Source organism: Epinephelus moara, chromosome 24, assembly GCF_006386435.1.
Source record: "Epinephelus moara isolate mb chromosome 24, YSFRI_EMoa_1.0, whole genome shotgun sequence".
NCBI lineage: Eukaryota > Metazoa > Chordata > Actinopteri > Perciformes > Serranidae > Epinephelus > Epinephelus moara.
This window is the reverse complement of record NC_065529.1, coordinates 12852286-12875326: the sequence shown is the minus strand read 5'-3', so window position 1 is coordinate 12875326 and position 23041 is coordinate 12852286. Positions and strand designations below refer to the sequence as shown.

General features: G+C 43.2%; 1 protein-coding gene across 1 annotated transcript in view; it reads left to right on the top strand.

Moving 5' to 3' along the window:
• Positions 1–19002, top strand: part of siah2l (seven in absentia homolog 2 (Drosophila)-like) — a 22182-nt gene extending 3180 nt beyond the window's left edge. The window contains exons 2-3 of the mRNA XM_050038320.1: positions 15251–15430; positions 15578–19002. Of these exons, the coding sequence (XP_049894277.1) occupies positions 15251–15430; positions 15578–15949 (552 nt within the window). The 3' untranslated portion in view covers positions 15950–19002. The remainder of the gene's footprint in view (positions 1–15250; positions 15431–15577) is intronic.
• The last annotated feature ends 4039 nt before the right edge of the window (positions 19003–23041 follow it).

Sequence of the window (23041 nt, the reverse complement as noted above, 5' to 3'; positions counted from 1 at the left end):
AATGACTGTGATATGAGCTTAAAAGTAAAGGCAGTAAAAATACCCCAAAAAGGCCTAGGGCCCATAGGGTTAAAAAGTACCGAAATAAGGTACCGTTTGGTACCGGTACTGAATTCCAGATACCGGTACCGGTACCGTATCGGTTAAATTATGAACGGTACCCAACCCTAATGTAAAGTGAATAAATGTGATGTTTCCAGCTAATCCTCCGCTCGTCTGCGTTAACCACACAGTTTACATGTTTTTATAACTTGTGATTTATTAAAACTGTTGTGAGTGAAACATGAAGCTGAATTTAGCAGCAGGCTTCAGTCACAGTGACATAAATAACTCCATGTGTTTATATGATATAAAGGCAGTACAGTAAATCAGTGACACGTTCTCAGCCCTGATGACTAAATATATATTTCACAGTTTATTTTCTAACGTAGGTTGAGACTGAAGTCAGACGGGGAAAGACAGTGTGTGACGCACCTGTCAGTCTACGTGTCATTGTCTGCTGATAACTCTGATTTAAACTCTTGTAGTTTTATTTCTCATGTCAATGGTAACCATGGCAACAGAAACAATCCCTGTTTGTTCTGGTCACATGTTCAACACACAGTTGCTGAAGACAAACATGTAGCTCAGACTGGTTGTTAGTCGTCACAGACACGGACAGTGCAACAGGTACCAGAGCTCCACAGAGACATTTTAGAAAATGCTGAGTTAACGTTAGTTAAATATTTGTTATAAAATAAACTGAAGGCAAATGACTTTGGAAAAGAACCAGCGTTGGCGGTTAGCCACCAAGAGTAGCCACTGGGGCTAACCACAGACAGTCTATGGGTCTAACTAGCTCACTGCTACTTCCTCTGTCTCACAGGAAGTTGTGACCAGAATCATTTCTACAGTCGTGACCTCAGGAATAAGGAAGATATATTCTCACCATATCACTCATTATCAGACACTTAAACACTGCATGACACAAAAGCTTATTACAATCCAAACCAACACAGAGTTCATGCCGTCTTTACGCACAACGTTGTCCACCATCTTGTTTTGTTAGCTGCACTAAACCACACCTGTCTGTAATCTAGCATAAAAATAAAGTTAGTGTGAACATGATCTCAGCACAGTCCACGACTATACACTCTCTAAATATACAGGAACTGTTGTGTGAACCTGTCTTTGCTCTGACTGAATCTGGATATTGGAGGCTGATGTTTGAGCACATTGTGCTGGTGTCGAGGTGTCGACCATCAACCGCGCCGTCCCCGACACTTTAAGTCTCTGTGTTCTCTCACACACTGATGACTTTAACTTTTACAATGTGCTGCTACGCTATCTGACCCTTATGGCTGTTTCATCATCGTCTCTGAGTCACGTTATCACAAACCTGTGCTGTTAGTTTATGTGTGCGCACCTCACTGGGACAATGAGAACTTTATGGAAAGAGACCAGATCTGCAAAATGAATCCTCGCAGAGATCGTTTTAACCCAAACTCAAATTCCCCTCAAAAATGGCTAAATAGATAAATATATATAAAAAAAATAAATAAATAAAAATTAATGAAATGTCCAAAAAAAAAAAAAAAAAAAAAAAGTTGATAAAACGTCTAAAAAAAGTATTAAAATGTCTGAACAATACTAACAAAATGTCTGGAAAAATGGTAATAAAATTTCCAAAAAATATATTTTTTTTGTTATTTACAGTTTTAATCTTATTTCTTTCTAGATTAGATTTGACACACATTCAACAAAGGAAAATCAGAAAGGAAAAACACAGGAATAGAAAATAAACAAAACTAAAATTTTCCAAAAATTTCCAAAAGAAATGATCAGACTGCTGAGAGAAAAATGATAATAAAATATCCAAAAAATATTATTGACGTTTCCAAAAAACAGTAATGAAATGTCAGAAAAAATTTTGATTAATTGTCCAAGAAATATTATTATTGTTATGTTAGAAAATATGTTAATAAAATGTCTGGAATTGTTTTTTTAATTTTTATTAAAATGTTGGGAACAAATGTTAAATACTTCCAAAAATTATTTATAAAATGTCCAGAAAATGTTACTGAAATGTCTGAAAATTATTAATTAAATATAAAAAATTAATACTGTGAGTCCACTGTAAGGGGTATAATAATTTCCATGATACATTCGGTCAGCACAACAAAATGGCAGACTCAGTGTATGGTGGACTGTGTTATGAGCAGTGAGGGATTTTGGTTTTTAAAAGTTTTTAAATCTGTCAGAAGGTCAGAGCAGCAGCAGCAGCAGGGGATTCTGGGACATGAAAACAACAACAACAACAACAACAGGGAAAAAAACACACACTCATTTACACACATACAACACGAGATAAACACACACTGCAGAGCTGTAAGCAGCGGGAAACGTGTGTGTGTGTGTGTGTGTGTGTGTGTGTGTGTGTGTGTGTTTGGGGGTGTTGACAGATGCTGGGAGGAGGAGGAGGAGGAGGAGGAGGAGGAGGAGGAGGAGGGTTGCTCTCAGCCGAGCGATACTCCCCTTTTATTCTCTCTCTCTCAGCTGTCTTTCTCCCCGCCCCCACTGTGTGTGTGTGTGTGTGTGTGTGTGTGCGTGTTGGTGTGTGTGTATGTGTGTGTGTGTGTGTGTGTGTGTGTGTGTGTGTGCTGCAGTGTGTCGGTGGCGGCGCTGTGCGGTCGCTCGGTCGTTTGGAAGCTGAATGTTTTTCAGTCAGAGGACGAGAGACCTTTACTGACAGCACAGAGTGTGTGTTAATGGTGTGTGTGTGGACGGTCATTCGACACACAGCTCAGTGTGTGTGTGTGTGTGTGTGTGTGAGTGTGTGTCGGCATCTGTGTGTGTCGGTGTTTTCGTCTTTTAACCACAGAAGAAGAAAACAGGTTTTTCTCTGCAGCAGCAGGAGAGGGTGGCTGAGCGAGGTTCAGCTGCAGTGTGTCGGTGTGTTTGGATTCAGCGACGAGCCGCTGCGTCTCTGTGAGTCATTGGTTATTTATCGATCAGTCGATCAGTCGATCAGGATGATGTCAGACGTGTTTGATGTGGTTGGACAGTCAGCTGATGATGATGATGATGATGATGATGATGATGATGATGATGATGAAGATATTTTGGCAGGACTAAAATGACTGAATGATTCTCAGATCAGATTTGATTGATTAATCTCACAGCTCTGTTCGTTATTGATTAATCAGTGGATTATTTTATTGATTGGTTGTTTAACTCACTGAGACAGAAGCAGAAGGTCCTCTCGTTAGAGGAGCTGCTGTTTGTTTGATCAGTGACTGAAACCAATAATTGATTCTGACAGAGATCAACTAACGATCGACTGATTAATCAGTCAGCTTCAGTTCATTACACTGTGTGTTCGGGCTGAATATTAACCCCGTGTTACCGACTGACGTGTTGTGGCTTGCAGACTTTTGGTCGGACGTAACCAGACTTTTGAAGAAAATGATGATGATGTCATGATTAATCGATTGGTCAGAATTAATCAGATGGAAATGACTGTTAGATCTTCTTTGTGATCAGGGAGGTCGTTTCTCCCATCTGCACTGGCTGCTCTTGAATGCACCATCAGAGATATTTACATTAATGCAGTTCTAATCAATAATTGGATAATCAGATTAAATGTAATGGAGCTTATCGATGACCTGGCGGGTTTTTTTAACGAGCCAATCAGCTGCTGATTAATTGTAAAGAGAGGGTCGTCCTCACAGTTTGGTCCTCCCGTACAGACGAGGAGCAGACCACGCAAAAGTTGCAGTCTATAAAAATAGACTTGATGGGAGAAACTTTTGGAGGCGGGAAATTGGCGACGCAGACGGTGAGGTGGAAGCTTGATTGTAGAAATTGTCAAATATGTTTTGGTGCACACCATTTTCGGTTTTTGTCCATACGCACATTTTTAGTCTGGATTCTACGCCCTGTTTTATCAACGAGACAGCTGGTCATGAAATTTCTTCCAGGCCTGGAAAAATCATGGAATTGGTAAAAATCATCAAAAGTTTGGGAATTTTGTTGTTGAAATGGAGTAGACTAAATGGTCTCAGTAATCGTGGATGATCTTCCACTGGGGCTGCAGCAGTTTGAGATTTTCACGGTATGATAACCGATGCAGAAAATATTGTTTTATTACTATTGAATAAATCATATAATTTGTTACATATTTGATATCTACAAATCATCCAATATCTTGCATCCCTAATTTTGAGTTGTAGAACCACAGACATAGAAACGTAGATGCTTCGTTGACGGCTAGATTTTACATCAGCGTCGCCGCCATATTGGAGAAAGCAAGCCAGCGAACTCAAAGAAGAAGAACAGCAGCTGAAAACGTCCACAAACAGTGAAAACACTGAGGTCCAGGAGCTCCTTATGCGTATTGATCATACGCCCGAGATCAGCCGCCATATAACAGGGACTGTTAATGATTGTTACTGACGTGATGTCATTGTTATTGTTTATGAAGAGCTGCTGACACGTATGTTATATGTCACACTAGAGGCCGATGCTGTTGTGTTACATGTCACGTACGTCACGCCTCCTTTGATTTGATGCCAGCACGCTGTCTAAAATCGCACATTGGAGCGACATGATGCCGCCATGGTTTGGTTCCGTGTAAAGACGGGACTTTGTATCGGCTCTGTGGCGCCATCTCTGTCTAAGGTTAATACAGTCAGTTGAGAAACATTAACATTGAAGTGCTTTTTATCCTGAAAACCACAGCTCCCTTTATTTCCTGTTTACAGGCCAGGTTTACTTTCCAATATGGTGGTGACGTTGACGACTCACAGCGACAGGTCGACACAGTCAGTGCAGCATCTACCTGCATGTGTCTGTGTTTAAAACACCATTAGCATCATTAGCTATGTTAGCACCACTAGCTATGCTGATGCTGCTAACCATGCTAAATGTAAAGAGGACTGCAGCTCAAAATGAAGCCACGTACTCCACGTTCACACAGTATTCTCTCCTGTCAGACAACACTGAGGGCACATCGACCCGTTTCATTCGTCTTCTCTCTGTTAATAACAGTTATTATTGAAGGAAAGAAGAAACTCAGCAGTTTAACAGCTGACTGAGAACTTTCCAACAGCAGTGTGAGTTTTGATCCTGAATCTGACTTTAACACAGGATTTATTTTCCGTGTGCAGACGGAGGTGAAGCGTCTGATTTCATGTGTTTATCTCAGTCAGACTGTGGAGTTTTAATCTCTCTGCTATATGATCTCCACGTGGCTCCGCAGGCTGAACAGCTGCTCGCCGGCTGCTGCCTGTTTCTGTCCTCTTGTCCGTCTGCCGACATACGGAGAGCACAGAGGGACAAATAACTTCACAATGTCAGCCTGGATTTAAACTACCTGCTGACCAACACCTGTGGAGACAGACATGTCCTTTAAGACCTTTACTAAGGTTTAGAGAGAGTATTTTACCATTCATATTTAGTCGATTTAAATCAAACTTTGACAGAAAAATCAGACTTTTCAAAACACCTGCTGGAGATCTCATCACTGCTGATTCCTTTTAAGCAAAAGGACAAAGGAACTCACTCAGATATATGAGTGATGCTTAGGTTTTCCTTCCGCTCCTCATCAACAACAGTCCCACTCTGGAACATGTCACATCATCTGCCGGATCGATCAGTCCTGATCCAAAACTGTCAGTTCTGACAGATTTTAAACTGCGTACACTGAGGTAGAGCGAAAAACATGGGGTGCAGGAGACGCCTCGTTTTGGTCATGAAGTGGTTAATCAGGAGGAGAAATGTCGTCAATAGAGCCAGCATCCATCCATCCATTTTCAACCACTTATCCTAAGTCGAGCCGCGGGGGCAGCAGGCTGAGCAAAGCACCCCAGACGTCCCTCTACCCAGCAACACTTTCCAGCTCCTCCTGGAGGACCCCGAGGTGTTCCCAGGCCAGATGAGATATGTACTCCCTCCAATGTGTTCTGGGTCTGCCCCGGGGCCTCCTACCAGTGGGACATGCCCAGAACACCTCTAACAAGAGGCACCCAGGAGGATCCTGATCAGATGTTGAACCACCTCAACATGAAGGAGCAGCGGCTCTACTCCAAGCTCCCTCCAGATGTCTGACTCTGACTCCTCCCCCTATCTCTAAGGCTGAGCCCAGACACCCTACAGAGGAAACTCATTTCAGCTGCTACTACTGCTACCTCATTCTTTTGGTCACTACCCAGAGCTCATGACCACAGGTGAGGGTTGGGATGCAGATGGACCAGGAAATTAGAATTAAAAAGCTGGCACGGCTCCCTCTTCACCACGGCGGTCCGGCACAGCACCCGCATCTCTGCAGACACTGCACCAAACCGACGATCCATCTCACGCTCCATTCTACCCTCACTCATGAACAAGACCCAGAGATACTTGAGCTCCTTCTCTTGATGCAGTAACTCTCTCCCAACCCAGAGGGAACAATCCACCGTTCTCCAGCAGAGAACCCTGACCTCAGATTTGGAGGTGCTGACTCTCATCCTGACCGCTTCACACTCAAACCGCCCCAGGTCATGCTGGAGGTCACAGTGTGATGAAGCCAACAGAACCAGTTCTGTGGTCACCAAACCTGACCCCTTCCTCCCCTTGGCTGCGCCTGAATATCATGAGCAGGATCGGTGACAAGGGAGAACCCTGGAGGAGGCCACACCCACTGGAAACATGTTTGACTTTGTGCCAGGTATGCGGACACTGCTCTCATACAGGGACCAGATGGCTTGTAGCAGCAACCCCAGTACCCCGTACTCCCGCAGTACCCCCCACAAGACTCGCCTTGGGACATGATTGTAAGCCTTCTCCAAGTCCACAAAGCACATGTAGACTGCATGGGCAAACCCGCACCACCCCACCAGCAGCCAGCAGTGCTCACAGAAAGTAGAAAGGAAACGGTAGTCCGTCATTGTTGTTGTTGATCCTGGGGATCATCATTACCTGCATCTCTCTCTCTCTCTCTCTCTGTCTCTCTCTCTCTCTCTCTGTCTCTCTCTCTCTCTCTCTCTCTCTCTCTCTCTCTCTCTCTCTGTCTCATTGTGTCATACGGATTACTGTTAATTTATTATGCTGATCTGTTCTGTACGACATCTATTGCACGTCTGTCCGTCCTGGAAGAGGGATCCCTCCTCAGTTGCTCTTCCTGAGGTTTCTACCGTTTTTTTCCCCGTTAAAATCAGCTGTGAGGGTCATAAGGACAGAGGGGTGTCGTATGCTGTAAAGCCCTGTGAGGCAAATTGTGATTTGTGATATTGGGCTTTATAAATAAAATTGATTGATTGATTGACTTAAGCTCCGTAGAGCAGCAATGGGCAGGTGCGAATTGAGGAGATGATGTCATCGCTGTCAATGCTCCATTTCACACGTCCATACAGACACACAGTCATCAGAGTTTAGATTTAAAAAATCTCAGTTTTATTACCTGAAACAGTTTGTGTGGACGAGAGGCAGCGACACAGAGAAACATCTCTGTTTACAAAGATACATGTAGACGGGGCCGAAATGCAGCTGAAGGTCATCTGGAGCTGTTGTCATAGAAACGAGTCCTTTAATCTTAAACCATGAAAAGGCAGCTGATTGGCTGATAAACCCAAAACATGAACTCATTTCAGGGTGGACTGGTGGGCGGAGTCATACAACCACAGGGTGGACTGGTGGGCGGAGTCATACAACCACAACCACAGGGTGGACTGGTGGGCGGAGTCATACAACCACAGGGTGGTGATTCTAGATCTTTATCCACTGAGCTCTTGAGCAGAAATGTTTACTGATGGTCACTGGTGCACAGTCAGTTTGGTGTGTCCGGGCCTTAAGACGGAGAAAAGGGAATGCTGGGTATAAGGTAACAAAACTGACTTATTTAACGACGTGAAAGAAAAACCCAGTTCGTAGGTCGCCAACGAGATTTCCTGCCGTCCGTCCAGAGATTCAGAGATTTCAGTTTCCTGTCAGGATCAGAGCTGTGAGACAAAATATCTGTGGTGAGGAACCTGCAGCTGCTCTGCAGGACACACATTTGTGTTTAGAGTAACGAAGCCGTCTGTATCTGTGTGTGTGTGTGTGTGTGTGTGGTTTCAGCAGTGTTGTGTGCTCGATGCTGTGTCCGGCCTCCTGCCTGCCTCTCCTTAGGGAGCTGGCTCAGTGGCGCTGCCTGCTGGGCTGGCACCGCCACCACGGAGTCACTGCAGCTAGCGCCTCAGGGCTAACCGCTAACACCGGACAACAACAGCAGCAGCAGCATCATCAGGGGTCAGAGGTCAGGGGCAGAGCCAGCCGACCTGTCGGCCGCACCAAACCGCTGCCGGGCAGCCAGGTGAGTCCTGAGGGAGGACAGAGAGTTAAACAACTGCGGGTTGTTCTGTGGTTCTTCTTCGCTGGATTGGTTTCTGTTCAGTGCTGAACATCAGGTTCAGCTCGCCTGAGCAGTTTACTGTGTTTTAAGTGGCTGAATATTCTACATATAATTTATACTGTGTTTTGGGGTGAACTGCTCCTTTAAGACGGTCGGTGTAACGTCCTGACTTCATCTGTTCAAAGACCCGAGTTAATCTGATTACATTATCGATCTGAAACCAACTGAGTCAACTGATTTCCTGCCAACGAAACCCCCCGAACTGAAGTGATGGAGGGAATCTCTTAACCTGTAATCCATTTACTACACACACACGCACAGTAACACACACACAGTAACACACACACACACACACACACACGCACACACACAATAACACGCAGACCCTCTCAGCCTGATTGCATTGATGGTTTGATGGTGACGTGATGGTCGAGGCTCTGCAGAGAGATGCGTCTGGTGTTTCCAGGATCAGTGGGACTGGGGTCCAGTTGGATGTCTCTGACTGGTTAAACTGGTTGAATATGTTTGTTATCAGCTGCTCACCGTCTGGTTAAAGATGCTGCATGTGTTCACAGCTGCAGACGACCAGTCAGTGTGATTACAGAATCAGGCTGGTGCATGGACTGATGATGCGTTCAGTGTCACTGTGTTTATTTTTTTTTTTTATTTATTTGTTTATTTTTAAAAATGGGACAGAACATATTAATGAACATTAACAACGTAAATATGTAAGAGATTGTAGCCAAGCGGCTAATTTCCATCCCTTGTCCCACTGGCAGGTAGGTGTTCAGGGAGAGAAAGAGAAGAGAGAAAGGGAAGGACATCAAAGCAAGTAGAAGTATAACAGAAGAGAATAAGGCATGGCATAACAACAACAAGATGTGCTGATCAGTGTTGGCAGAGAAACTCTCAGACGTGTTTGTTCTTTTGAGGAGAAAAAAAAGCTGTCATTTCTTCCTGTAAGTGCAAAACATATCTGTGGAGGTGCACATCAGGCCGTGTCGCAGGATCTGCGGAGGTGCCCACTGTGGTGCTGTCACACATTTTACATATATTAATATTCATTGATTCTGAGGGTTAGAAACTTTATTAATCTTAATCTTCTGCAGTGTGGATTCAGCAGCAGCAGCAGCTGTCATTAATGTTTCCTCTGGTCATTCTGCTGTTCTCTGACACCAGCCTAGTAAAGAGGAGTCATTGTTGTTATGTTACAGTCTTGTTATATTTATCCTTTAATTACAACTTTGAATTTTTATGCCCCCACTGTGTGTGTTTATTCCAGTGGTATCAAACATGGTATTATATCGCAGTTGAAAATTCCAGTATCGTGACAACACTGCAGACAAAACAACACATTTTTGGTTTTGGGAAACCTTTGTTACCATTTTCTGACATTTAATAGACTAATCATTTAATCGAGAATATAATGTACAATGAAAATAACCAACATATACTCGTTGTTAATGTACATAATTTACATAAAGTTACTGTGGGTGGGTGTAGGACAAGAAACACGGTGAGGACATTCCTTTAAATGACTCAGTTCTGAACATTGTTCTCTCGGCGGAAAGTTCTGTGTTGTGTGACCAATCCACCGCCCCAACCTGAGTCCTTATGGACCGCCTCCTTCTTTACTCTTCGTCAGCACATCGGTCACATGCTGGTAGCCTTCCGAAATACGTGGGTCATACACAAATTACTGGCTCATTGTTACGTGGGATATGTTCAGATTTTGGTGCTTTGCTTAATGTAGGAAAACAAACAAACAGCGTGTGAGAACAGCCTGAAGTCTGCAGCTCTGGATCAGTGCAGCGATAACAGAACGTCTTTAGGTCTTTCAGACTTTGTGAAGGGACGTGAGAACAAACTGTCCTCAAATGTCCAGGTCTCACACCGGTCCTCACAAAGACAGAAGTCCAGGAGAGCACAGAGAGTCCTGATGAGAACTCTGTACAGGTTTACTGTCGCTGTAAATCCTCTGAAAAATTCATTAATGCAGCAGATAAGAGGATTCGTGTGTGTGTGTGTGTGTGTGTGTGTGTGTGTGTGTGTGTGTGTGGGACAGCATGTTGACCTGTTGTTGTCTGAATGATGTCAGATTCCTAAAAATGGACCAACATGCTGAAATCTTTGTGTCTTCAGTCTGAAGTGAAAACGTGTGCTTCATGTTGTGTTGAGTGTTTCCCTCCGTCACCTGTCCTGGAGCAGAGCTGTGGATCAGGTGAAAGAGCTGCAGCGAACAGTTGATTAATTAATAAGTCGATCAAAAGCAAATTAAGCAGCAACTATTTTGATAATCAGTTAAGCTTTTCAAGCTTCTTAATGTGAGACTCTGCTGCTTTTCTTCGTCGTCTCCAACAGTAACTGAAGACTCTGGGTTTGAGACTGTTGGTTGGACAGAAGAAGAAATGTGAAGACGTCACTTTGGGTTCTGGGACACCGTGATAAGCATTTTTCAGATTTTTTTACATTTTATGTGAAACAATCAGTTAGATTAGTTGATAATGGATTGTTTAGTTGCAGCTGCAGATGGATGGATGGATGGATGGACGGATGGACGGACGGGTACGTATTACAGATAAAGGAGAGGTTCCTGAGCTTCTATGGCGATCCAGTTCTGAGGCAGCGTCTCGTCTCCCCGCAGGTTCATGATGTTCATCTCTTTCAGACAACGAGAATATTTCTGACTGCTTCGGTTTTTTTGCCTCCAAACCAGCGATAGCCGTGTCCATAGGCATTATGGACACGCGGGCTGTCCCCCCATCCATCCTATCCTTGTTACAGTGATATCTTAACACCTCAAGGGACATAATCAAAGTTGTCCGTCTAAATCTCATGAACACGATGTCTCCAGAACAACATGAGGGAATTTCTTTAAATTCCACTCAAATGTTCGCTTGGATTGATTTAAGGTTTTTGTTATGCTCTGTGCCGGCGATAGCTGTGGCTGAAGACATTGTTTTCAGGTTTTCCGCCCGTCCATCCCATCCCTGTGAGCACAATATTTCAAAAACGCCTCAACGGACAACAGTCAGAGGTCAAGATCTATGTGACCTCATCTGTCTCATTCTTGTGAACATGACATCTCAATACCTTGAGGGAATTTCTGAATCATATTAGATGAATATTAGGCACCTGTTTTCTACTGCCCAGTGTGACACCTTTATAAACTTTGTTAATGCCAAAATTGTAAATATTCACCAGCAGCTGACCACATCTAACAATACTACCTACAGCACACCTGATTTGCTTTTCTGTGCTTCCCCCGTGCCTTCTCTGTCTAGTTTTAAACTTCCCACTGTTGATGAAATATCTGGTCTGATTTGTAAATCCAAATCATCAACCTGCCCATTAGACCCCCCCTCCGACTCACCTAGTTAAAATCTGTCTTCTTCCCTCTCCTCCTTAATAACTGAGATTATGCATTCCATCCTTACCTCTGGTTTTATGCCCAACAATTTAAGAAACTTTGACCAATTTCAAATTTACCGTTCGTCTCTATCCATCCATTTTCATCTGCTTATCCGGGTTGCGGGGGCAGCAGGCCGAGCAAAGCACCTCAGACATCCCTCTCCCTGGCAATGCTTTCCAGCTCCTCCTGGAGGACCCCAAGGCGTTCCCAGGCCAGACGAGATATGTAATCCCTCCAGCGTGTTCTGGGTCTGCCCCGGGGCCTCCTACCAGTGGGACGTGCTTGGGACACCTCCAGCAGGAGGCGCCCAGGTACGGAGGTGTCCAGGTATTCCTTTCTAAAATACCTGAAAGATCAGTTGCAGCTCAGGTCCACTCTCTAAGGGCAGCCTTTGATACCATTGCACATAACATCCTGCTAGAATGATTAGCTACCAGTGGTATCACTGGCACCACTCTAAACTGGTTTAAATCTCTCTGGCCGCACTCACTTTGTTCAAATCAGAAACCTGAGATGCAGCTCTTTTCCAGTTACAAGTGGTGCTCCTCAGGGCTTTGTCCAAGGCCCCCTGTTATTTATTGTGTAACTTCTACCTCTTGGCTATATCTTCAGAAAATTTGGTATTCATTTCCACTGTTATGCTGATGACACCTAGCTCTACCTGCCTTCAACATGACATCGGCAGTATCGCCTCCCTGTCCACTTTCACATCCCGTCCTTTTCCAGCTGCCATGTTCAGTCTGATTTAATGGTGACACACATATTGAGACTTGCAGTGATGATGACTTTATACCTAATATTTATAATTATGATTTTTGTCTAGTCATTTGATGACCTTGTAACTGCATATTACTGACTTTTTGGATTTTATGATCTATGGATACTATGGATACATTACTGCTGCTTGTTTTTTAACTATGTCTTATAAGGTGTCCCTGAGTGCTCTGAAAGGGGCCTATAAATAAAATGCATTATTATTATTATTATTATTATTACATTTTAAACAGGTGGAGGATTTTTTTCTGTCGTCACTTAAAAACACATAAAACCAGCAGCAGTTTGGTCTGAGTGAACAAACGCTGCCTGTTTTCAGGAAGCTGCTGCTGCTGCGTTCTGACCTGCAGCTGATTCATATTTAATCAGACAAACAGTGGACCTCCTGCCAGGCAGCAAACAGGGCTGAAACACACACACACACACACACACACACACACACACACACACACACACACACACACACTCACTCACCTTCCTGTCATCACTCTGTTCAGATCAATAATCCAGATTCTGCACCCGCAGCGTGATTTAAGGTGATGCAGAGGAGGAGAGGGACAAATGGAAACTTTAAAGTTCCTGACAAACAATGATTTAATGTTTTACTGTTTTTACCTGGTTTTATTATTTTGTTTGTGTGAAGATGTGAATGTGATGAAGTTCAGTTTGGGCATGTGTCCTCAGTGTGTGTCCTCAGTGTGTACAGTGGTGTGGTGTTGCTGTCGACAGATCCTGGGTCGGCGTCTGGTGCTGTAAATAAGAGATGTGTCACTCGGCCTCCGTCAACACAAAGGATACAATTACATATTGATGAACAAGCATCTGTCTGTCCTCCTCCTCCTCCTCCGTCTGCAGTGAACTCCACCTCTCAGACGATAATCCACTCAGCGTGCTGTCAGAGAAACACTCAGCAGAAACCGTCCCTCAGTCAGATCTTTTTATTAACCGAGAGGTTTCACATTAACTACGCTCTGCGCCAGCCACAGCTGCAGCCAGAGGCATTATGTTTTCAGGTTCGGTTCATCTGTCCCAACCTTGTGAACACGATATCTCAAGAATGCCTCAAGGGAATTTCTTTGGCACAAACCACTTGGACTAAACAATGAACTGATTAGAATTTGGTGGTGTGACCTTGTGACCTTGCGTTGCATCTCTCTCATTCATGAGAATGCGATATGAATACCATGGGGGAATTTCTTCAAATTTGACATAAATGTCCACTTTGAGTCAAGGATGAACTGATCAGAATTTGGTTATTAAAGTGCAAGCTCACTGTGACCTTGCGTCTGTCTCATTCTTGTAAATACAATATCTCAAGAACACTGTGAGAAAATCTCTTCAAATTTGGCACAGACATCCACTTTGAGTCAAGGATGAACAATAGGATTTGGTGGTTGAAGGTCAAAGTCACTGTGACCTTGTGTCACACCTCCCTCATTCTTGTGAATCAGATATCTCAAGAACACTTGGAGGGAATTTCCTCAGATTTGGGAACAAACTACTACTTGGACTGAACAATAAACTGAATAGATGTTGGTGGTCAAAGGTCACTGTGACCTTGTGTCCATCTCATTCTTGTGAACATGATATGTCAATGGACTTCCAATTAAATCCAGTAATCACATTGTCAGTATTTCTAATGTTTCATAAACTAAACATGACCCAGTTAATAAGATCCGATGACACTTCTTTTATCCTGAGAGAAAATGTTGTGCAGCAGTTACAGTACAAATCAGACACAATGCAAATTAAACAAAATATAAATATAATCAAGAAGGTGCAAAAACCACGTGTGCAGTGTCAAAAATGTCAACCGGTCACTTAAGTGTGATAAAGTCATCGCCATTATGGAGAGAATGATCACAGATTAAGCTGCAGAAACAAATTAATGTTCAAATAATAAAATACTGTCAACGAATCATGAAAAATTATTTCTGTGTACGTGATATTTAATTGTCTATATTTTCGTGATGATGTTTTCTCCTGTCACACCGCGGCTGTAGAGATAAATTAACTGTCTGATGTCCTGAGGTCAAACTGATCAATCAGCAGGTGTCGTCTTTCCACACTGACGGAGGTTCGTTACAGAAACTGAAGTGAAACTGATTTAGATTTCCGCCTGTGTTCGTCTCTCCCTCCTCATGTTTATGGATGAAGGCAATGTTCAAACAGCATCAATAATAATGCCGCCGCCTCCCTTGAGTGCCTCGCCGCTGTTTTCATACCTCATTTACTGCCATGATCGGCTGCAGAGCTATAGGCTCCTGGTCTGTCTATAGGGGCTGTGTTGTTCAAGATGAAAGAGGAGGAAAAGGAGGAAGAGGAGGAGGAGGAGGAGGAGGGAGAATCTCATCACTGTGACCTTCAGTATCTCAGATATTCAAAGAGAAGCTGCAGCCGTCACTGAAATCTGCTCCTGAATGAGCAGAGTAATTAATCTCTGTCGTCACAGCTTCAGGAGTGAGTTCATTTACATGCTGCTGTCTCTGCTGCGCTCAGTTCAATGTGACTGAGGAAGAACACACTGAGTTCGACTCTGAGTGTATCAGTTTGGATGTAAAGAGTTTTATTTTGAAAAAATTAAGCTCCGTTGTCATTTATAGAAAAACATAAATAATTGTTCTATTTACCAGCAAACATATCAGATCACATGTACGTTTACTGAGGTACAGCTCTGAGGTGATACATTAACTCCATGTCCTGTGTTGTCTCTGCAGTACTCGTCGGCCGGCTGTCTGTTGTCTCTGCACCACAGTGAGAAGCCTGATCACGAGGAGGTGTGTGAGTTCAGGCCGTACACCTGTCCCTGTCCCGGGGCCACCTGCAAGTGGCACGGTTCCCTGGAGGCTGTGATGCCTCACCTGATGCACGCGCACAAGTCCATCACCACACTGCAGGTCAGTACCGACTCTTTAACTTTACATCACCACCCTGCAGGTCAGCACTGACGCTTTAACGTTACATCATGACGGGTCATTGTTGCAGCTTTACCACACAGTGAATGTAGTGAATTTTATGACACCATCATGTCTGTCTCTGGCAAGGGGGAGGACATTGTCTTCCTGGCGACGGACATCAACCTGCCGGGTGCCGTGGACTGGGTGATGATGCAGTCGTGTTTCAGCCACCACTTCATGCTGGTTTTGGAGAAGCAGGAGAAGTACGAGGGCCACCAGCAGTTCTTTGCCGTAGTGCTGCTCATTGGCACCCGCAAGCAGGCCGAGAACTTTGCCTACCGCCTGGAACTGAACGGCAACCGGCGGCGGCTCACCTGGGAGGCCACACCGCGCTCCATCCATGACGGGGTGGCGGCTGCCATCATGAACAGTGACTGCCTGGTGTTCGACACCTCCATTGCCCATCTGTTCGCCGACAACGGCAACCTGGGGATCAACGTCACCATCTCTATGTGCTGAGGGGAGTGGTGATGACGGCAGTTGCATCACAACAGAGACACAATGCAGGAGAAGATAGGGAGGTGTTGAGTTCACTTCCTGTCTGTGGTTACAGGGACTCCGGTGGTGTTGGTGACATAGCTGCAAAATTTGAAGCAGCTTTAGTTGCTAAGAGGAAACAGGAGGGGGAGGAGGCAGGCGGCTGGGACCACCCTGTGTGATCTGTGCATTTGACGGATTACGGGACAGAATGGATCGTCCGTTTGTCCCTTGATTTGGTGCCAGAGACATAAGTGGAAGAAATCTGAAGCATCAGGCTTCTATCTTTATCAAATCAGTGAAATAGAAGTCAAGTCTCCGACCGCCGCCTGTCCAGCCGGGACACCTGAGACTGAGCAGAAAGGATTCTGGTCTTATTAGAAGGAACAGACTTTACCGAAGCAGCACCATGAGCCTTTGTCAGGATAATCATATTTCCTGTCACCCTGACGTGTTCACACTGTCTGAGTCTCTCTGAGTCTGAGATACCTGATGTGGTGACAGAAAATAAAAACACAGGAAATGAAAAAAAAAAAAAAACGAAGCTCCAAAGACTCGTCCGCAGTGAAAGCAGAATAATGTGAAAATATTTGTTCAAAGCAGAGTGGAAGGTGTCCAGTGAGTGACAGCATCCAGCAGCATCCTGACCCTTCAGCTTGTCTCTGCAACATTCTGACTCTGCAGATGTCTCTGCAGCGTTCCGACTCTGCAGCTCATCTCTGCAGCGTTCTGACTCTATAGCTTGTCTCTGCAGCGCTCTGACTCTGCAGCTCGTCTCTGCAGCATTCTGACTCTGCTGCTCGTCTCTGCAGCGTTCTGACTCTGTAGCTCGTCTCTGCAGCGTTCTGACTCTGCAGCTCGTCTCTGCAGCGTTCTGACTCTGCAGCTCGTCTGCAGCGTTCTGACTCTGCAGCTCGTCTCTGCAGCGTTCTGACTCTGCAGCTCGTCTCTCGCAGTTTAAAGGTTGCCGTTGGACCTCTGTGGGAACAAGCTGAGCTGTGGAATCCACTTTAATCCTCAGACCGTCTTTAATCTCAGATAAAAGCAGTAAAATGGAGGAATAATCCTCCGACCCCTCTTCCTGCAGTCTGTTCAGCCGCCAGCGCCTTAACTCTACTACCGCCAGCTTCTTCTTCCTGTCCCTGCTCTTTCTGACCTGCGCAGGGAAATCCAGCTGAAACTGATACCAGAAAACTATTTATAATTAACAGTGTGGATCCACGGTGACACGATGGACTGTGATGGATTATTATCTTTACCAACATTCCTCGTCTTTGAACCTTTGTAGCAGCTGACCGGGAAGAAACCGACTTCACCAGATACCTCTGTCAACAGACACGTCTGTAACTGAACCATGAACCCTCAGACCTCACCGGTGTTTCCTCTGTGTTCGTTCACTGAAAAAAAAAAAAAAAAAAGAAATCCTGTTTACAGCTGAAAACAAAATCTGAGTTACTTTACCTACCGGGTCTGGTCTTAATTATCCGTGTTGCTAGTTTTTGGACAAAAAAAAAAAAAAAAAAGTTTCCTTCTATAAAGTGTCTGTGTCCAGACAGAGAATGTTACCCTGACATCAAACACCTGTTGCTCCTGTTTCTCCCCTTCAGTTACAGAGTTTCATGGCGCTGCCTCCTGATGTGTCACACCCTCTTTCCCCAGTTGATTTGGAGCGTCTGTTTATATTTAGGTCGACATCCAATAAATTACCACCTACACCACCTAGCGGCTCCGAACATCAGACCTCTGATCTGACAAACGATCACCATCTATGAAGAAGTATGATTAGCTTGATGTAGAACATGAAGCCAATCAGGACGGAGGATTGTGTGACTAAGGTGCAACAGATCCAGTGGTCCAATGGTGGCGGTCCGGTCACGTTCAATTTATAATGTTGGCAAGTTCGTATCAGCCACATGAGCATCTTCATCGTATCGGCTGAAGCAGAAACTAAACTGATAAAACATTTTGGCAGCATGTCAGCAATGACCTGGAGGTATGACATCATAGGATTTCTTTGGTCAAACATAGATTATATTTCTGCTGAAATTTCATCCTAACATTTTTCCACCTGCATGAATGTTCCGCAGGGCTGTGCAAGCAAAAACACATAAAATCTGTTCTTTTGTTTTTCACTTTTATTGTGCTTCTGCAACACCAATTCAAAATCCTAAAACTGTAAACCAGCGGTCCCCAACTCCCAGATTTCTCCTCAGTCATACTTGTATTTGTCCATGTCTTCAAGCTAGTTCGCTGTCTCTGTCAAGTAGCTGTCCGTTAGTCACTCACTGTACAACAGGGTGCGGCACTTCAAAATAAAAGCTCTGTGCTGAAAATTCACTGTACTATGTAACAAACTAAATAAAAACGATATCATTTGAAAATAATAACAGTAAACAAAGTACGCCCCCTAGTGTTTACCACAAGGAAATACACCTTCATGGATCGATATAAACACCACCGCAGAAATGAGAGAAAAGTTAATTAGGAGATTCAAGACCGCGGGGCTGAAACCCTGAAATTGTTCTTGTCCTGTTTTATTATTCATAATAACAATAATTATTATTATTCAGAAATATTTTCACAAATTCCCGTGAGATGGTTCATCACAGAGACAAGAAATTTTCACCCATGGTTTGACGTTGTGTGCAAATTGTGTTCAATAAATATAAGACCAACTCAGACAGCCAGATGGGGGCGCCATCATTTAGGCGCAAAATTTCAATTTTGAAATGGCCACGCCCCCAAACTGTGAGTCAGACTGAGTTGAAACTCGACACACAAGTTCAGCTCGATGTGCTCCACAAAAATGCCTCAAGAGCTATGAAGGTCCACCGGGAAAGATTTCAGCCATTTTGAATATTTTTGGAAAACACATTTTTGACAACTTTCTAAAGCGTAGGTCGGACTCGTACCAACCTTTGTGTGTCAGCTTTTAGTTTTAAAGGGGAACTAAACCCCCCTCTCTGGGCATTACTCCGCCCACAGCTTGATTTCAAAAAGTTCAGAAAAGATAGGCGGAGGTGAGGGAAGGACCGGGGGGGAAGGGGGGGTGGGGGCGGGGGGGGAGGGGGGGGNGACAGAATGGTTTTATAGTAAGGGGAGGAGTAAAGGGAGGAGGGCAGGCTTTAGTGTGGACGGTTAGTGACATCATTCGCCTCGAAAAAGAATCATTCGCCTCCAATGTAATGTAATGCAAATTCAAGTGTAGTAACCAGATTTCAAGCTGTAGAGGGCACTCCATACCACATTTTTAAAATAAAATGTAGATTTTCAACAGTTTGCACTAAACTGTCAAGATTTTGAGCAGGATCAGTCAGTAACACTACTGTACAACCAGAAACAATGATTATCAGCTGAAAAAAATGGTTTTAGGGTTTAGTTACTCTTTAAAGGTCCATGCCGGCTTAAACCCCTGAATTACAGCTTGTGGTTATATTCTTGTCTGTTTTTGCTGCCAGTCTCATGGAACATGTGCTCGGAGATAAAAAAACAGGTCCCGTCCTTCATGGTTTGATTTTCAGGGTGTTAAATTTAGTTTCTTAATAATCCAGACTACAGTCTGGACGCTGGCTCAGCTGACTGACAGTGTGAACTCACAGCTGAGTAACAAACACAGAGGAAACACCGTTCGCTCTCTGATAATCACTTCCACTTTACAACCCGCCGACTTTCTACAAAATGTTTTCAGATGCTGTAAATGAAGTTCTATTAAGGGGATATATATATATTTTCTATAAACAAGAGACTGCTTGGTTTATTCCTCGTGCTGTGTGTTTGTGTTGGCGTTTCTCTCGACTGTACGAAGATTTTAAAAAACGTTTTTCTACGATGTTTCTGATGTTTTGTTGTTAATTCTGCTGCTGAAGTGTCGCACCTCAACATGATACAGGAGGAAGACAAACAAACGTTCACTTTATTAGAGATGAAACTCTTCTGGTGACGTCATCACGACATCTGTGTTAGAAAATATCTGCTTCTTTTATTTAAAAAAGTTCAAAGGACAAACGTCAACTACGACTCCCAGGGTGCATTTCACCAACAAACATCCAATCACAGAGCTTCACAATATTTTAAATATGCTGTAATATGACACTTTGAATAAATGAGCAGCTTTTAAATCTGAACTGACTAGCATCGTCATAGCAACAGCAGCTGAGGCTCATGGGTATTGTAGTATTTAGAGTCAAACACCAAACTGACATTAAAAAACCCCTCAGATACAATAATTAAATATAATTAAATCTGATAATCAGAATATAAACATGATGTATATTTAAATTGTTAGGAGAGAAAAATGTGTTTATATATTTATGTTATTGATTGAAATGATGCATCAAAGGTCAACATTAATAAATGTAGTTAATGCTGAATTCTACAGGTCTGTAATTCTAAGATAATTTCCAGGTTATTTGCCAGAAAGAACCATTTTATTTGGCAATTTAGGAGTAAAAGAATAAAATAATAATAATACTAATTACAATTTATAATTTACATAGTAAAATAATTGTTGTAAAAATCGAGGCAGTTTCTAATTCAGTTGTGAACATGCAAAAATTTCAAATTTGTCTCCAGAAAAGCAAAAAAGTCAACGTACAGTGTAAGTTTCTATTAAAGAATAACTGAATATTGAATGGGTTTAATGTGAATTTAAAATTAAATTAAAAGCTTAATTAACACCAGGTCACACCGTTCTTTTAGGAAATGTCTTAAAAATACAGACCTGTAAAATACAGTGTGATCACAGTAGACGTCTCTAATATGTGAAGATGATCAGGTGATTTTGTGTCGTGGCAGCAGGACATTAAAAAGCTCAAATCCACTGAATCTAAGAAAGAAAAAGAGTGACGGATGTCGTCACGTCATGTGACTGATGTCAGGATGTTTTAATATGACTTTTCTTTGTTCGCAGCGTTCTGTGATGTTTCTATAATAAATGGTTGAGTTTAAATCTCTGTGATTCTGATCTGTTCAGTTTCCACGAAACAGTCAGACGCCATTTTTTCTGAGTTTATAACGGTAATTAGATCACAGGTTTCATTTGGACCACTGGCTCCATCACACTGAGTCGATTACTGATCAGGCTACAGTTAGCTGGCTAACATTAGCTCAGGTTACAGTTAGCTCGTTGGTCGCTCCTGCACCACTCTCAGCTAGCATAAAGAACTTTGAGCTGTAACATAATTTATTGTTGTTAAACGCAACACTGTTTGTCATAACACACAAGTTAATATTATGGATCTTGTTGGCTGATGAAATAATTTGGTGAGCTAGCCAACTGACATATCCACCCAGATAATATTTAGCCGTGGATAACGTTAGCAAGCAGCAAGCTAAGGTTAGCCAGCCAGCTGTGACAAAGCTATGCTGTTGTATTGATCTGGTTGATTCATAACGTTAGCTGATAAAACAATTAGCAAACGGCAAGCTAGCTAACTAACATAAACACTTAGGTAGTATTTTGCTAGCATCAACATTAGCGAGCAAGCAAACTATGGTTTGCCAGCTATTTGTAATTAAGCCACATTGTATTGATCTGATGTTGGTTGCTTCTGATGTTAGCTTAAGTAATTTGGCAAGCTAGCCAACTGACATATCCATTCAAATAGTATTTAGCTGCCAATAACATTAGCAAGCAGGAAGCTATGGTAACCACGTAGCTGTAACTAAGCTACACTGTATTGATCTGGTTTCTTCCCTACGTTAGCTAATGTAGTATTTTGCAAATGGCAAGATAGCTAACAGCATTTAGATAATGTTTAGAATAACGTTACTCTCTGTTATGTTCATATATTTTATTTGCTCCATGATACTGAGTAGATTACTGTTTGATAATTAGTTTATCAACTGACATCATGAAACAACCAACACAGACCCATGTAGCGTTGCCAAGCTGCAGCTAGCTGGCTAATCTTAGCTCAGGTCACAGTTAGCTTGTCGGTCACTCCTGTGTCACTCTCAGCTCGTGTAAAGCACTTTGTACCGTTACATAATTTATTATTGTTTAAACTGTTTGTCATAATACACAACTTTGTATCATAGATCACATTAGCTGGTGAAGTAATTTGTCGAGCTAGCCAACTGACATATCCACTCAGACAGCAGTTTGCTTGCGATAACATTAGCAGGAAAGCAAGCAAAGGTTAGCCACCTAGCTGTGACTAATTTACACTGTATTGATCTAGTTTCTTCGTAACGTTAGCTGATGAAGTAATTTGCACATGGCTAGCTAGCTAACTACACTCAGATAGTATCATGGAGCCAAACGGTCCAAATTAAATATAGGAACAAAATACTAAGTAGCTCACTGTTTGATCATTACTTCATCAGCTAACGTTATGAAGCAAATAACAGCTGATCCATATAGAGTGGCTAAGCTAGGCTAACATTAGCTCAGGTTGGCCACTCCTGCATCGCACTTGGCTGGTAGAGGGGGCTTTTTACGGTTATATTATTCATTGATGGCTAAATCAACGCCATTTTTAGTGTGTCTCAAATCTCATATTTAAACACTTTAAAACGGTCCAAAATTTAAGTGTGGGCTGACGAACCCTTCTCACCCTCAACAGTCACCATCTTTGTGATGTAACAAACTTCTGACATGGCGGCTGGAGACAACAAGGAGCCTGGTCTACATGTGTTTTTGCACTAAGCACCAAAAAACAGCTTTTTAATCAGCTCCTGTTTTTTTCTCCATTGCACACCTCTGCGATTTACCTGGCGAGAACCTGACCCCGTGAAGGACTCTGCCGCAGGGTCTCAGGGCCACCACTCCAAAATGTCTGTAGTTTTAGTTCTTGGCTAACAATAGCGACTGTTGCAGACTGTTAGCGCTGCAGTGAAGCTGAGGAGAGACGAGACACTTGGGAACATGCATAACGTCACATTATTTGGATTTACCTGTAAAATTTCTCGTGAGTCTTTCACACAGAAATGAGTCAACAGGCTGTTGGAGGCCACTGAGGAAGTTGGGACAGTCTCGGGTTTTAAGTTATGTTACAGCCTGTTCACCCACTGGAGAAATAAAAAGGATCAGTACGTAAAAAGTTACACAGAGTCCCTTTAAGGTGATCTGTC